At 38.0% G+C, this 16,795-nt stretch overlaps 1 protein-coding gene across 7 annotated transcripts in view; it reads right to left on the bottom strand.

The window, feature by feature from the left end:
• The window catches only part of arhgef9a (Cdc42 guanine nucleotide exchange factor (GEF) 9a), a 135,789-nt gene that overhangs the window by 22,182 nt on the left and 96,812 nt on the right, over window positions 1-16,795 (bottom strand). For all 7 annotated transcript variants that reach the window (XM_028815466.2, XM_028815462.2, XM_028815461.2 and 4 more), the window contains 6 exons: window positions 16,169-16,348; window positions 5,856-6,053; window positions 5,129-5,308; window positions 4,443-4,675; window positions 3,259-3,388; window positions 431-562 (listed from right to left, as the gene is read on the bottom strand). In XM_028815466.2, coding sequence (XP_028671299.2) covers window positions 431-562; window positions 3,259-3,388; window positions 4,443-4,675; window positions 5,129-5,308; window positions 5,856-6,053; window positions 16,169-16,348 — 1,053 coding nt within the window. The remainder of the gene's footprint in view (window positions 1-430; window positions 563-3,258; window positions 3,389-4,442; window positions 4,676-5,128; window positions 5,309-5,855; window positions 6,054-16,168; window positions 16,349-16,795) is intronic.

Here is a 16,795-nt window from a genome sequence, read left to right on the forward strand (position 1 = left end):
GCTGAGGAATGTGAATTTCCCATTGGGATTAATAAAGTATCTATCTATCTATCTATCTATCTATCTATCTATCTATCTATCTATCTATCTATCTATCTATCTATCTATCTATCTATCTGTGAAATTAGAACAAGTAGCAGGAAGGAATACTCAAGTAGCCATGCTATGCTGTCACATTTTTTAACATGGGGGATGTAACCAAGAGTAGTGCTTAACACTTTTCCTAAAACAGGGCAGTATACTGTATAGCATACCGTAGCTAGAAAAAAAAGTTTTTAACAATCTCTGAAATATACAGTAAACACATTAAATGATACCAAACAGTAAAGTGAGATTAGTTTTGTAAAAACATTTTGCACTGATCTGCTATGCACTGGTAGACAGAGGATTAGTGTAGCAGGTGTGAGCTCCTAACAGATGTACAACTTACTTTTTTACAGAGAACCATCTGGTGATCAAACAGAAAGAAAACTCTCTGCTGGTTTCGGCCATAGGGCTGATAAATCCAGGACATCTCTCCAGTGTATATTAGCTCCGAACTGCGGTCCAGAATGTCATCTCCCTGCACACAAAAAGAATAGTTACAGAACATGTCCTTTTCACCCGATCACCGGGTTTTTAGTGAGGATGGCTAACATTAATAGATGTAAAATTAATATGTTATTAAAAGTACACCTTCTTCTAGGAGGCATATTAGGCTGCTGGGCTGCTATGCATTTTGATCCATAAGGGAACCTACTACTTTATAGATACACTTTTAGGTGTTGTTCCAGATATGGGCTGATTTTTTTGGTAAAATCAAACAAGGTTCTTTTACCTGAGTGAAGCTATGACAACAGCATGGGGTCAAGCAATGCTGTCCAAGCAAGCAATATTTGCTTAAGTAGGGGAGATTCAGAAACCCAAAGCCAACACCTCATTCTTAGTGTTTAAATTAGTTATGTTGATTTCAATGATTTACTTACTTAAGTCTGACAAGGTTACACAAGATGGAAGACAGAAGATTAAAGACAGCTTTTATTCTGACCAACTAATACGAAGGCTCAATCTGCCAGAACTCCAGGGGCACTTAGCTGTTCCATCAGGAGGATCAAGCTAATAAACTATGGAAGAGCTCTATTCGGTAGATCAAAAGAAACAGTAAGTCCTACTGCATACTAAGAGAAGGCTGACCAGCTCTTTTCAAACTGCATGGATATAATCAATAGACCAGCAGTGTTTTTCATTTAAACAGTGCATTATTTAATCCAAATACTGCACTTCAGCATACTGCACCCCTACTGAAAATGAGTGCAAAGACTCAACTACACGGTAAGGCCTTCACAAGCAATTGTATTCTCCTAAAAGCAATAAAAATATATTCATATATACAGGCATTTAGTTTACTTTATACATATTTCTCTTTCCTTGTCTTAACCTACTAAATTGTCCTCTAATAATCCAGATAACATACATTTACTCAGAAGTTCCACCTGCTCCAAAGAGTACACACTTTCCAGACACTGCCAATGTTAACTCACGGTTTCTGCTCAGGAATTCACCTAGTGTGACACTCCTCTCTCAGCTTATTGTCCTCTCTTAAGAAGACAGTATGAGGACCAGAAATTGTGCCCTTTCAATTGCAATAGAGCCTTTTACATGTGAAGACATGAAACTGAGGGGGGCACAGGATACCCTCGCAGTTGCAGCAGATGTCAGTAGCCTTCTTGCTCACTCGGAGCCAAAGGAGTTCTCTTTAAGTTTCATTGGCTGAAACAGCTGTTCTGTATTCTGAAGGCCCTGTGTTCAAGTCAATTAATGCCATCCCACGCTAGGCTAAAGAGCCATTTAAGGATTTAATTCAATCCACGCAGATAACAGGAGATAAATGGCCGCAGGTTTCCTTTTAGAAGAATAGTGGGGCTCTGACGGCATCTGCCCTGAGGAAGGCACTAGAAAGACTTGCTGTAAGGAACCTCTCAATATCTGTTTTTTTGTGTCAGCACCCTGACATGGATTCTACTGACTAAGTGGTAAGGCCAGGGATCTAGTACAATTTTAAAAGAAGGTGATGATCACTCCTGTACTTCCATAGTTTAAGTTACTGGCTATACCTAAAGGTGCTATCACTTTATTTCCTATTCAGGATCTTTCCCTCTCTATAACCACGGACCTTCTATTATACTGAACTCTAAGACTCAACTCTTGAGCTCTCTGGGCAGATAACCTAGATCAGGGGTAGGCAACGTCGGTCCTGGAGTGCCACAGTATGTGCAGGTTTTTGTTCCAACCCAGTTCCTTAACGAGAACTCAATTATTGCTGATGAAGCACATATTGCTTAAGTGACATTTTAATGCTTCATTTTAGTGGTCTCGCTTGTTAAGGTTCTCCAACCATAATTGCTTATTTCAATCTTAAACTGCTGCATTCAGTGTTTTAATTGCTCCTTATTAGCAATAAGATGAAAAACAGGGGTAGGCAATGTCGGTCCTGGTGAGCCGCAGTGGCTACAGGTTTTCATTCAACCCAATTGCTTAATTAGAAACCAATCATTGCCAATCTCAGACCTTATTTAATTTTATGGCTTGTTAGTCTGTGCAATGTAAGGCTCTTATATCGTAGATTTTTTTCCTTTCCAAGGATATCATCCAAATGATATGAAGCCTAAAACAGATCATTTTAAGTCTGTCACATTTTTCTATTAAGTGTTTTATTAAATCAAACCGTGCATGATGAACACACACAGATGTAATTGGAAAAAAGCTAGCTGGAGAACTGCTGGCTGCTTTGTCTTTTACATCTTATTGCTAATAAGGAGCAATTAAAACACTGAATGCAGCAGTTTAAGATTGAAATAAGCAATTAAGGTTGGAGAACCTTAACAAGCGAGACCACTAAAATGAAGCATTAAAATGTCACTTAAGCAATATGTGCTTCATCAGCAATAATTGAGTTCTCGTTAAGGAACTGGGTTGGAACAAAAACCTGCACATACTGTGGCACTCCAGGACCGACGTTGCCTACCCCTGACCTAGATGATAGCACTCACCCATAAAATTAATACATATTTGCCTTACAACTTACACTGTGTAGCAGTTTCTAAATATACAGTCAATAAACACATTGTCCTACTGTAGGATAAATGCATGAAAACATTCTCTTAGAGCAGAAATACATCTGTGCAAACTAAGAGGCATATTCCCACATTTAAAATATTAATTTCCATCCACACACAAACACATCTGAGTGCACGCCAAAGGCACAGTTGAAGCACCTACCTCCCAGTCAAGAACTGATGCCTGCCACTGTGCAATCTTGTCAATATTTTCCAGCCTCCTCTTCCTCTCATTGATCTGTTGTGTGACATTTCTCATGACTGCTAGGGCAGCAGCAACATACCTGTAATCACTAATACAAAGAAGGGCAAATTAAAACAAATGACAATCCATTTTGTAAATCATCACCATGAAGATATTTCAGTGCTATCTTTCAGTAAATCCGTATCTGCCATGCAGTATTGTAAGCTTGGTTCAGCAGGTAAACTAGGCATGGCCTTCTAAGACTGTGGACGGGGCTCAGGCCCACATATTAGAAAGCTGCCAGCACAGACTTAATGGGATGTGACAGATGGGAATGCACTGTGACACTTGCTTTGGGAGTGTCACTTCTTTTGGAACACTTACTGTTTCTTTGGATGTAAATGCTGTTGAAATCTTTTGACATGGCACTAATGAAATCAGCAGAGCGATGCATCAGTGTGGCAGGTGTAAAAGATGGAGATAAGAGAGCATGCTTGGCGGCACTATGTATCACATGTCCTAGAAGGGAATCAGTACAAAGGAAAACACAGCAAAAAGGTTTCTACTGTCTAACTGACTAGGGTTCATGGTGGACAGACCAAAGCTGATTTCATATAAACCAAGAGGAAATGAAAAGCTTTCACATGACAAAGTAAGGAGCTTTTTCTCCAATCTGGAAAAACAAATGCAAGAGGGAAAAAGATGGGACATTACGGTTGAGTAGTTAGGCTCAACAGTTACGAGGGACATAGGGACAGAAAGTGTTACAGTTACGAGATACACAGAAGCCTATGAAAATGTCTCCACTCAGAAAATATGAAAAAGCTATGACTTCAGTTTGGACATTAGGATTTGTAGTTAGTAGGAGTCCTGTGGTAAACTATGCAGTCAAGAGAATTGAAACTTTATTACAAGTGAAGGCACTTAAAAGTTAATAAATCAGGAAAGATAATGGGTTCAAGTGTTACGAGGGGCATTCAGACATTATGTAATATGGTTGGAAATTACTTTTCTCCATCATGAAAGCTCTATAACCAGACAGATTACGAGACTCTGAATTTCTGAGGAACACCAGCGTATTAAAATTCAAATGGGCTATTAGTAAATCACACGAAGCTCTGAGTGCAACTATTTGGTACATTATATTTATTTTATGAAGGTACCTGTGGTCCTGAGCAGTGTACTTTAAGAGCTCTGCCAGCTGCAGAGGGTATTTGCAGATCTTCTGAACTGGTGTGAGCAGGAAGCCGTCTATGGCAATGTCAATCATCTGCTGCAACAGCCGACAGGCTTCAAAAAAGTGCTGGTACCTGCCATCCTTCATGAGCTTAGAGAGCTCCATGCAGGCGTCCAGGTGATTGTTACAATATTCTGAGTAAATCCAGAACCCATCTTGCTACAAAACAGAGGAAATAATCAGGTGATCAGTTCCTTAAACTGTACAGTGTCATCCACAGCATCAGAGCCATCTGTTCCTGGGTAACTTACTAGTCAAAAGGGCCTTAGATAACAGCGTTCAGTCTACAAGCAGAATCTTCATTGCTTACTGAAATATGTGATAAATGTTCCAAGCCCTTTACAAGAGTCCTCAAAACCACATAAAACAAGCCGATAGTCCACTAGTCACATTGCTGTGAACAACTTCTGGTAAAAAAACCAAAAACACTCAGCTGCTCTCAGTCCACACACATCTATTGTACATCAGACTCTTCATAAGATACAAAAATGTAGAAAAGCAGCTTAACAGCCACAAACGGTGACTCTGTCATACAGGAAAGGTCCCGGAGAAATACTTCTAGCCAATTCAAGAATCCCCTCAAAAAGTGCCTTTAGAAAGTCATGTACTTACGTGTTCTAAGAAGCAGGGCCCAATTTCACTGAGGTGAGGCTCCTCTGTGTTATACTGCTTCTCCAAATCCCTGACAAAGCCCATCTGAAATCTATAAATGTCCTCAATATTTCCAAAGATTACTTTAAGCTGATCATCATTGAACATGTCCCGGCGTTTACGGCACTGCTTCAGGTAACCCTTAAAGACAAAAAGCCAGTAGATACTTAAAGGGCTGAATCATTATTAGGCCGAACAAATGTACAGTATGTTGAAAAAGGAGTCCAAACTAGGTGGAAAGCAAACAAAAGGACACCAAAGAAGGCAGATGCCAGGATATGAAAGAAGATAGGCTGGTGCACTGGGGGTTCAATACTAAGAAGAGGGAAGACTAAGAAACAGGGAAGAAATGGTGTATAAGGGAAAAAGGGAAAATGAGTATATGAAAAGAATGAGGTAGAAAGACCAGTAATGGGGACACAGACCAAAAAGAGACAGTTGAGTCTTCAACAGAGTGTGGACAAATGAAGTAAGAGCAGAACATTTTGTGCCAAAGATTATAAAAGTGAATGGGAGAGATGGATAACTGAAAAAAAAATACTGTAGGACAGGATATATTGAGCATAAAGCAATATCTGACATGATTCATGGAACACAGCTTAAAAAAAGAGGAATGTCAAAAAGTAAATGATGGAAAATTCTACTCTTTATGAATTCGTTTTTTATTTTGCTCTCTTCACTGACTTACCTCGCAGATGTCCTTCAAGTGTTTGATGTAGTGCCTCTCTGTGCTCATAATTTCATTGATCACATTGGCTCTCATCTGGTCTCTGTTTTGGAGGGGTCTGCCAAGGCACAGGCAGTCGTTGGTGGGGTCCAGATGACCATTCTGGACTTCGCTGGCCCCTTCCACAGCCTCCACACCATCCTCTTGGTTTACCCATAGCTGTGAAGATGCATAAAAATGAGATTTGTATTGATATGCTGAATTCCAAAATGCAGTGAAACAGAGCACTGGTTACCATGTATTCACTGTGGCTTTATCTACAAAGAAGCAACACCCTTGCAGAAAAAAGGGAGCCAGGACTCTCTCTATAAAGTCCTTCAGCAGAAGCAACTAAGCAAGGACCCTCCTCATGAGCATGTCTGTACACAATTCAAGATTAGCTCTCCGCCACTGTAGAGCATACCTGAGTTATGTCATCTCATCTCCTTGATTCTTTGAAGGTCAAAGTAAATGATATGAATAAACAGAAGAAAAAGAGATGAGTTCTAATCCAAAACGAGATAGACTTTCTGACTGTCCATAAATCAAGACATGGACTCTTCAATGACAGGAAATGTGGCCCAAAGAACAAAATTTTACAGAACCAAGGATTTATTACAGATACTGTATATAGTTACATCCCATTTCAGCCACTAATTCACACTGTTTCCTTATCTTAAGTTTCCCATTATTTGTGTGCCTTTCTGTTAAAGGATTTTTAAAACATGGATTCTCTCAGTACAGATAATAAGTTCCAGGAGTAAAGATCATGCAACATTTGAGACGTGTTCTGAATTGTTTTTGGAATATTTTTTATTAGCTTTATGTACTCAACACAATCTTGATAATTAAATCAGTTGTTTATTTTTAGTGGCACAATAATTGACCACCAATGATGCCATTGATGTATTCTACTACAAAGTTCACCACTGAATATGCTTTGCATGTGCAAGTGTTTATTTGTGAGTAAACATCATGCTGACAATGTTTTATATGTACAAAAGCCTAATTTTTTTTAACCAATTCTTGCATTTTGCTTTGTAGTTTGTACTATTACTATTGTACTATTGTACAGTACTGTTGCATTGTATTCCTGAGGTTGCAACAATAGCTCTGTGAAGAGGATTACTTGTGTTCTGTTTTGTGCATTGTATTTACCCAAATTTCTGACATCCTTTGCAAGCCCAAACTACCTAGAAAGAGGTCTCTCTCTTTTATCCATTATTTCCCTTGTATGATTTCGGGCTATACAAGAAATACATTTTTGTTGTTTTTTATTTAATCTGAGTTTGGCTATTTTCTTTGAGAAAACAAAAAATAAATCTAGTGTGCTTTTTTATAAGGCCCTGCTCCTTACAGCTCCTGATTTACAATACACCTTGCCCTTTTTTTGGTACTGATATATCAGTAAAATGATTTAAAATTGTGAAATTGTTGGCTCATTAAGATCTAGTGATCATTACTCTCCTCATGTTTGGTTCCTTATGATTATAACTGATATGTCAGTTATTTTCCAACCCGTTATATCCTAACACAGGGTCACAGGAGCGAATCCCAGCTGGCAAGACAGGAACAAATCCCCAGGCAAGGTGCCAGCCCACACACACACACACCCACACACCAAGCACACACTAGGAACAATTTAGGATCGCCAATGCACCTAACCGGCATGTCTTTGGACTGTGGGAGGAAACCGACACAGACACGGGAAGAACATGTAAACTCCACGCAGGGAGGACCCGGGAAGCGAACCCAGGTCTCCTAACTACGAGGCAGCAGCGCTACCACTGCACCACCGTGACTGATATGTCCCTGAATCAAATCATCTCAATGTATCAAGGTCATGAAAAATATTGATATTTATACAGTTAGGTCCGTAAGTGTTTGGGCAGTGATAACATTTTCATAATTTTGGCTCAGTGCTCCACCACAATGGATTTGAAATGAAGCAATTGAGATGTGATTGAAGTGTAGACTTGCAGTTTTAATTTAAGATCATTTAACTTGCATGAGCCATTTTGAAAAGACAGCCATTTTTATACATGATCCCCGCATTTTCAGGGGCTAAAAAGGATTTGGACTAACATAATCATGAAACAGGTAATCCTTTGCAGTCAATGACTGCCTGAAGTTGGAACCCACTGCCTTCTCCAAGTGCTAGATTTCCACCCTACTGATGTTTTGCCAGGCCTTTACTGCAGCTGTCTTCAGGTACTGCTTGTTTGTTGGAGTTTCTGCCTTCAGTTTTGTGTTCAGCAAGTGAAGAGCATGTCCAATTGGGTTGAGGTCCATCAGTTGTCTTGGTCATTGAAAAATATTCCACTTCTTCGCCTTGTAAATTAGGGATGAATGATCAATACTAAAGTATTAATGCTTCCGATCCTGACCTTTTAATATAAACATTGATATTCATATTAAAAGTATCGATACTACACATTTTCAATAATATGCAAGATTATTAGAAATTACTTTTAAAAAGCATTTGATGGTGAGAACGTGTCATATTGTGGAAAACAGGAGCTGCTTTTCCTTCCGTGTTTTTCATCACCTTACATTCACACTGGCAGTGTAGTGGAAATGTGTATGTGAGGTATGTTTTACTCCACTGAGTGAACAATAATAAAGCAAATGTGATACTTGTCAGAAGACCACACTTTACTGCAACAACACCACAAACTTAGTAAAACTTATAAACATCAGTCACATTGCCAAACACAAGGAGTTACAAAAAAAAGCCTTCCATAAAGGCAGGCAATACCCAGGCAATGTTAGTATTGTAATCTGATGTAAGGTTGTTGCAATTGCCTGAATAGAAAATAATCAATGTCTGTTTTTAGAGAGGAATATATTACATTTATAGCTTGATGAATGGACTTACTCAAAACACATTTTCAAATCTTAATTATATTTATTATATCCATTTTGTAAAAAAAAAAATATTACTCAATATTATCTTTAAATCCTCTTCCCTAGCATTAGACCCAAGTGTCATTCGGGTTGTAAAAACAGTGCTAAAGGCAGTAGTCCAAAGCGTTACCCAGGCAACGGTATAGCCGCGTCTTCTCCTTTTACCTGTAGGTGTGCCTACTATTAACTGTCTCATAAAAAACGTTTTTCAGCAGTCCAAGTGTTGCACGCTCTTGACAGTGATATGAGTGATGTCGAGGAGCCTCTCGTCAGCAGTGATAATGAAGTGAATCTGTCTTCAGTCATTGAAATTGAAATGGTCAGTGAAACCAAAAGTGAGTCTGACGAATCCAAAAGCTCAGTATTTGCATCATTATTATACTTTATACACTTCTGACTGCATACTTTTAGTGTTTTGCACATTTTAGAGTAATAAATAAAAATGGCATTTTTCAGCCAAAAAATGCAATGCTAACACTTGTTGTTCCGCAGATTTGCGAGATTTGAGCATGTTTAATAATTTCTGTTATTAAACAAGCAAAGAAGGCCAATTTTGGGCACTATTATAATAGTCTACTAATGTAAAGTCTTTAAAATGTGACTCTTTTTGTCCACAAATTCTGTAAGATTAACCATTCTTGCAAGACAACACTCTGGCTGCATCAGTATTGGGATTGGTATCGGCAATACTGGCCTCAGTATCACCTGGTATCGGATTGAAAAGAAAATGAGCAGTATTGTCCATCACTACTGTAAAGCACTTGGTTTGCTGTCACAGTATGTTTTGCTTCATTATCCATCTGTACCAATGTTGTCCTATCAGTTTTGCAGCATATATCTGAATCTAAGTAGACAGTATGGCCACTAAGTACACTTCAGAATTCATCCTGCAACTTTTATAAGCAATCGTATCATCAATAAACACCAGGGACCCACTTCCATTTGCTGTGCCTCCACCATGTTTCACAGATGATGTGGTATGCTACAGATCATGAGCCATTCCTTCCCTTCTCCATACTCTTCTCTATCCATCATTCTGGTACATATTGATCCCAATTTCATTTGCCCAAAAAAAACTGTTCCAAAACTGGGCTGTTTTTTTTTTAATATTTTCTGGCAGAGTCTAATCTGTCCTGTGCTTGAGGGGTACCAAGGTATTTACTTTCATGAAGTCTTCTCTTGATTTTAGACTTGTGGCAATGATAGGCCTCCCTCCCAGAGAGTGTTCCTGGTTTGGCTAAATGTCATGAATTGATTTTTCTTCACCAAGGAAAGAATTCTGCGATCATCCAGGACAGTTGTCTTCCATGGTTTTCCAGGCCTTCTGAGCTCACCAGTGCATTCCTTCTCTTTAAGATGGAGCACATTGGTTCATTTGACACCACTCCTGGTGTTGCGGCTATCTCTCTAAAGGGTTTGTTTTGTTTTCTCTGCCTAATGATGGATTGTTTTTACTTGCACAGAGAGGTCTTTGGACCTCATATTGAGAGTTAACAGAGACCGCTTTCAAATGCAAATTCCACACTTGGAATCAACTCCAGACCTTCTACCTGCTTAATAGTTAATGAAATAATGAGGGACTTGCTATGGAACAGCTTGCCAGTCAGTTACAGTTTCTGTCTTTTAAATGAAAAATAAATGCTGTTTAAAACCAGCACTAAATGTAATTGCTTCATGTGTTAGTGATTATCAGAATAATTCAGGATAATTTAATTCACATGAACTCTTCATTAGATACAAATTAGTGTATGAAGGAGACATTAACTGGTTAATAACACTTACAGAAAAGTAATATTTAATAAACAAGTCAAATTAACGCATAGTTCTAATGTCACAATCTATTGATTGTTTAATTTCCCAGATCTTTCCTTTGCTTTACAGATTTGTCGTAAGTACTGTTGGATAGGCACTCGTACTAAAATTTTAACTTCAGTGTCAAAACCAGCTTTAATACCTCAGTAGCAGTACCAAAATGGTTCCAAAGCAAATAACAAGTAATTCTTGTCACATGCTGCTTCACTCCACCAGCTCACAAATATACCCGCTTCTCTGCTTTGCAGCACAATCTTGAGACTCCCTGCTACACTGAACTCTGCACATCATTAACAGGAAGTCCAGGGTTTGAGGGTTGGGTGGACCTCTCCTTGCATTCTCCGCTGCATTTATACAAATATATATATATATATCTGAATACATAGAAACTTCCCCTGGGATCCCCCTAGGTGTTGTACCCTAGACATAATACATATATTTATTTCAATATTCAAAGTGAATTGAGCGGGTCTGCAATGGAGTTCCACTCACACTAATAAATAACTGAGCACAAGTTACTTGAAAACTACCATTTACTTCTGCTTCTGAAATTAATGAAATGCTCGTACCATACCATTTCAAAAATGTTTCTTTGGTACATTTTCAGCATCAGTATACCGTGCAACCCCAGTCCCAACTTTTAAGGATACCTTTCTGAAAAAAATGCATTATTATTACTAGTATTACACTTGTCAATTTAAAATTATTACCTCAGAATTACTATAAAAAAGACTATGTTCTGTTGTTTTTCAAGCTGCTTCACATAACTGATCAGACTTTGCTATTACATACAGTATGCCTGTGTAACAATCCAGAATTTGCCATTAATTGCTTCTTCTTCTTCTTTTGGCTGCTCCTGTTAGGGGTTGCCACAGCAGATCATCTTTTTCGTATCTTCCTGTCCTCTGCATCTTGCTCTGTCACATTCATCACCTGTATGTCATCTCTCCGCATATCCATAAACCTCCTCTTAGGCCTTCCTCTTTTCCTCTTGCCTGGCAGCTCTATCCTTAGCATCCTTCTAGCAACATACCCAGCATCTCCCCTCTGCACATGTCCAAACCAATGCAATCTTGCCTCTCTGGCTTTGTCTTCAAACCCTCCAACTTGAGCTGACCCTCTAAAGTACTCATTCTTAATTCTGTCCATCCTCGTCACACCCAATGCAAATTTTAACATCTTTAACTCTGCCACCTCCTGCCCTGCACCTCCTCTCCAACCCATACAACATGGCTAGTCTCACTACTGCCTTGTAGACCTTCCCTTTCACTCTTGCTGGTACACGTTTGTCACAAATCACTTCTGACACTCTTCTCCACCCACTCCACCCTGCCTGCACTCTCTTCTTCACCTCTCTTCCACACTTCCTGTTACTCTGTAATGTTGATCTCAAATATTTAAATTCATTCACCTTCGCCAACTGTACTCCCTCCCCATTCTTCTGACCTCCTTCTCATTAACACACATGTATTCTGTCTTGGGCTTACTCACCTTCATTCCTATCCTTTCTATAGTATATCTCCATCTCTCCAGGGTCTCCTTGACCTGCTCCCTACACTTGCTACAGATCACAATGTCATCCACAAACATCATAGTCCATGGGGACTCCTGTCTAATCTCATCTGTCAATTTGTCTATCACCACTGCAAACAAGAAAGGGCTCAGAGATGATCCCTGATGTAATCTCACCTCCAGATTAAATGCATCCGTCACTCCTACCACAGACCTCATCACTGTCTCACTTCCCTGTACACAATCCTGTACCACTCATACATACTTCTCTGCCACTCCCAACTTCCTCATGCAATACCACAACTCCTCTCTAGGCACCCTGTCATATGTTTTTTCTAGGTCCACAAAGACACAATGCAACTCCTTTGGAGTGCAACATTACTTGTGACTAGAAACTGTTCAATTCACTCCCATGCCATCCAAATATGTGACATTATTGCTTTCACCACTTTTGACATATTTTACTTATATTTGTTATATTAACAAACATTACTTTGATCTGAAATGCATTACCAATGACACAAACAATGTTTGAGGAATGTTTTTAAAACATTATCTAAATCAATTCAACTTTGAAATGAACATATGAAGCACATCATTTCTGTGGACAGGAATGTTAAATGGTGGAGCCCATTACAACATTGCCTACCTTATGCCTAGGCAGGGATAGAAACTGCTCCCAAAGATCCTGAACTGTATACTTTAGTTATAAAATGGATTGATGGTTGGATGCACAACTGTAGCCATGTTCAATACAATCAGGGTTACTTTAAAGCCTCTGTTCATTTTTTGAGGCTATATATGGTGGTATATTAAAAGGCAATTAATTTTGCCATCATTTCAACTGCCTCATTGCCTCACTACAAGTTAAAATGACTGCAACTGACAGATGATTAGTCACATCATCACACTCTTTCTAATCCAATTCTTAATAAAGTATCTATCTATCTATCTATCTATCTATCTATCTATCTATCTATCTATCTATCTATCTATCTATCTATCTATCTATCTATCTATCTATCTATCTATCTATAAACAGATAAAAGTATTAAAATGTTGTTTTTTTTTCCTTTGAAAGCACACTTAGAATTCACTGCTTTAGTTTTTTTTTGTGAATTTCTCATTGGGATTAATAAAGTATCTATCTATCTATCTATCTATCTATCTATCTATCTATCTATCTATCTATCTATCTATCTATCTATCTATCTATCTATCTATCTATCTATCTATCTATCTATCTATCTATCTATCTAGTTAACCATGGGATTTTTAAATAATTTCAAGCTCCATAGACAGATATAAATTCAGATCCATATAAGTAGAAATATAACTCACAATTTAAATATTACATATCACATATGACCTGAGCCCAAAGAAATGAGGTACATAGAATTTTTATATCTTTTCTTCGCCTTGTGGTTTTTTGTCATGATAGCTGGGAAAATGTTCAATCTTATGTTTTCATGGTCACAAGAAAATTCCTGATATAATGGGTCTGCACCAACCAATATGAAAACATCCATGAAAAAAATCTCAGATTACTTGTGCTGCATACTCCAACAGTCGGGGTCATAGTAACATCCCAAATACTTTTTTTTTTTGTTAACCTTTCCAAAGAATCCACTTGCATAATGAATTCAAATGACATCAAGCTTTTGAGATGAGAACCTTTTTTGCAAAAGTAGAAGCAAATGCTTTCTGTCTGGCCCCAGGCCCCACTCTTGAACAGTCTGTACAGTGTCTCTCTCTCTCTATGAGGTCTGGTCCAAACTACGTTAATATTTTTAGTTTTAGTAAACTTTTTTGGTCTACAGTAATTTTTACTACTGTTTTAGAAATTGACAGAAAATATAGAAAATATAAAACGTAGAACAAAGATTAATGTTAAAAATCATTAATAATAAAATAAATGTATCTTAACATTTTGTTTTAGTGATCATTAATTTTAATCAACACTGCAAAGCTTTTGTTTTAGACAAAGTGTTCTGTAGCTTTTGCCCTTCTTTAAAAAATAAATATGCACATTGACACAAACAACTATTTGTAATCACTTATTAAAATCCCTAAACACAATATCTGGAGAATATAAAATATTACCTTTAGTTATGCCAAGTAAAATCTCAGCATTTACTTTAATTAATAGGTCTATGATTATTCAAAATGATTCTGTGAATCTCTGCTAGTAGTAACCCTGATCCTAGATCATACTCCACTTTGCAGAATTAGGTCTATGTCTATAAAAAATATTGTACTATACACATATACTGTTCTGAGGCAACACTCAAATAAAATGCATTACATAAAAAAATAGATGAATTTGTTACAATTTTGAGTCTTTGGATACAGCTGGCTCACATATTATGCTTTGTAAGGAGGGCAAGTGTTAAGACGTATGTAGCTGAAACGATAGCACATTACTCATACTCAGTGACAAGCAGGTAGCCAGTGATTTATATGCTAATCAATGTTCATTTAAGAAAGGGTTTACATGGAAGAGTGTGAGAAGTATGGGCCACACAGTGAGTGTGTAAGTGTACTGATGTCATGTTACCAGAACTACAGTAGTATCAAAATAGCATCTATAGTGGGGTAGACAATATGTCACAGCAGAGTACATAAATAAGTTTGTAATAAAGCTAAGTTTATAAGAAAAGGATGTGACTCAACTGGAAAATACAGAGCAACAGTTTTAGTAAGGAGTAAAATAATCTATAATCGGTAAGCAATATCATTGTGATATGTGCTTCAAATGGCTTTGCAGACTTAAAAATATTTAACCTGTGCAAGAAAATAATGTTTTACATACTGTCAAACAATATATGAGAATGTTTTTAAGCAGGATAGACAAGCTGCATGAATAAGCCAAGGACCTTCTCACACGTAAACAATTATCAAATGACAAACTACAGGAAAACAGTTCAAGCCAACATTCAGGCACAACATTCTTTTGTATAACAGATTTTTTTCCGAATGTTCCAGTTACCCAAAGTAGGGACACGATGGACATGTAGAATGATCACAATGTTATTTAAATTAACTTGTTTTACACTGTTTAAACAAGATAAAACTATTTTTGTAAAACTGAATTCACTCTGGTTTCTGCTCTGAAATTTGAACAGCCATCCAGCTATTAAACCTTTTCTTCACAATCAAGCCATTTGGAGCAGTGTGCTGGTAAGTGTGCTTCATTAATCCTGGGACCATATATTTGTGATGCATGTGTGTCAGGGAATCACCTTCCTGGCTCTGTCGAGGTAAGCGGTGCCACCCTGGAATGAGAGGGGGCACTGTCGCTAGCACTGTTTTCTTTAACACCTGCAGTTACAAAAAGGCTGCCCAACGAATAAGCAGAGCCCTCACCTTCAGCCCAGAGCAGGCTCCACCCCTTCCAATCCGGATAAAATAAAAATATGCCGTCCTGAGAAGGTTGCAGCTCCTTCTGAAACCAAAAGGCAATGGAAAAACTCTGCTTTTGTTGTTTGACTTTTGGGGCTAAAATATGCCTAATTATTGAGCCCAAGGCACCAAACTGACTTTAAACCTTCTGTTTCTTCAGCTTGATGCCTTACAATTATTTTCCTGGCTCCTTGTTGTCTATCCACTGGTCACATACTCTAGTTCTGCAGATAATATTGATACTCTGCCTTTCTGTGCCATACCAGGCATTTGTTCCAACATGTAAAACTAGCCTTAAAAGTCATTTTAAATGATGTTTGGCCTTAGCCCTCTCATGTTTTTAGGTGAGTATGTGTGAACCGACAGCTGAGAAATATAATCTACTTTTTTTAAGAAATTTGTGCGTCTTGAAAAACAGACCAGTTTCTAATGAAAAAATACAAAATACCCTTAGTTTCCATATCTATGGTTATATTTTTGGAAAGCCTAAAACTGATGGCCCATTTTATAATTTTCTTTTGTAGACATGCTAACCAGTGATGAACTTTTTAATTTGTTTTGTTTTTTTGTATTAGTTTGTTCTTACTCTGGGTGACTCTTTGAACAACAGACATCAAGATTTTTCTGTCAATACAATGCACAGTCAACATAAGTTAACTTACTCTTACAAAACTGGCTGGAAACCATCCTTCTTCATCGTCAATCTGTCCCCACCACCAGTCCTTATTGGATGCATCTAGGACCTTGATGACGTCGCCAGCTTTAAACGCCAACTCCCGGTCGGCCATGGTGACATGATCCCATACTGCCTCTGCACTGACGATAGAACCACCAGTGATCAGCTGTGGGGAATGAAAAAAGTAAGAAGGCTGTCAAAAATGTGTTGCCTGAAGTTAGTAGTCAAGAGTAACCCATTTTTGCCCTGAGGAAAAAAAAAATATGATTAGAGGTTAATCTCCTTATTGTAATGGAGAGCAAAGCATTTGCATGAGAATCAGGGCAGCATTGACTAACAGGACAGTTTAGGTTGGGTATCATGAATCCCTGTGCTCAAGATGTAAACCCAAATTCTGTCATGAATACTTTAAACTGAGAGCACAGAGTTGCCAGTGCCTACAGGGCAATGTCCAGCACCTACTAATTCTACAGTCAGTACTTACAATCTAAAAAATTACATCCATAGACCTCTTTACCTCAACAAATAACATCTATAATTCAGATGAAAGTACCTACAGCTTACTATAGATAATCTACAGTTAACATACTTCTACATTTTAGCATTAATGACT

The sequence above is a fragment of the Erpetoichthys calabaricus genome, chromosome 12 (assembly GCF_900747795.2).
Source record: "Erpetoichthys calabaricus chromosome 12, fErpCal1.3, whole genome shotgun sequence".
Classification (NCBI taxonomy): domain Eukaryota; kingdom Metazoa; phylum Chordata; class Cladistia; order Polypteriformes; family Polypteridae; genus Erpetoichthys; species Erpetoichthys calabaricus.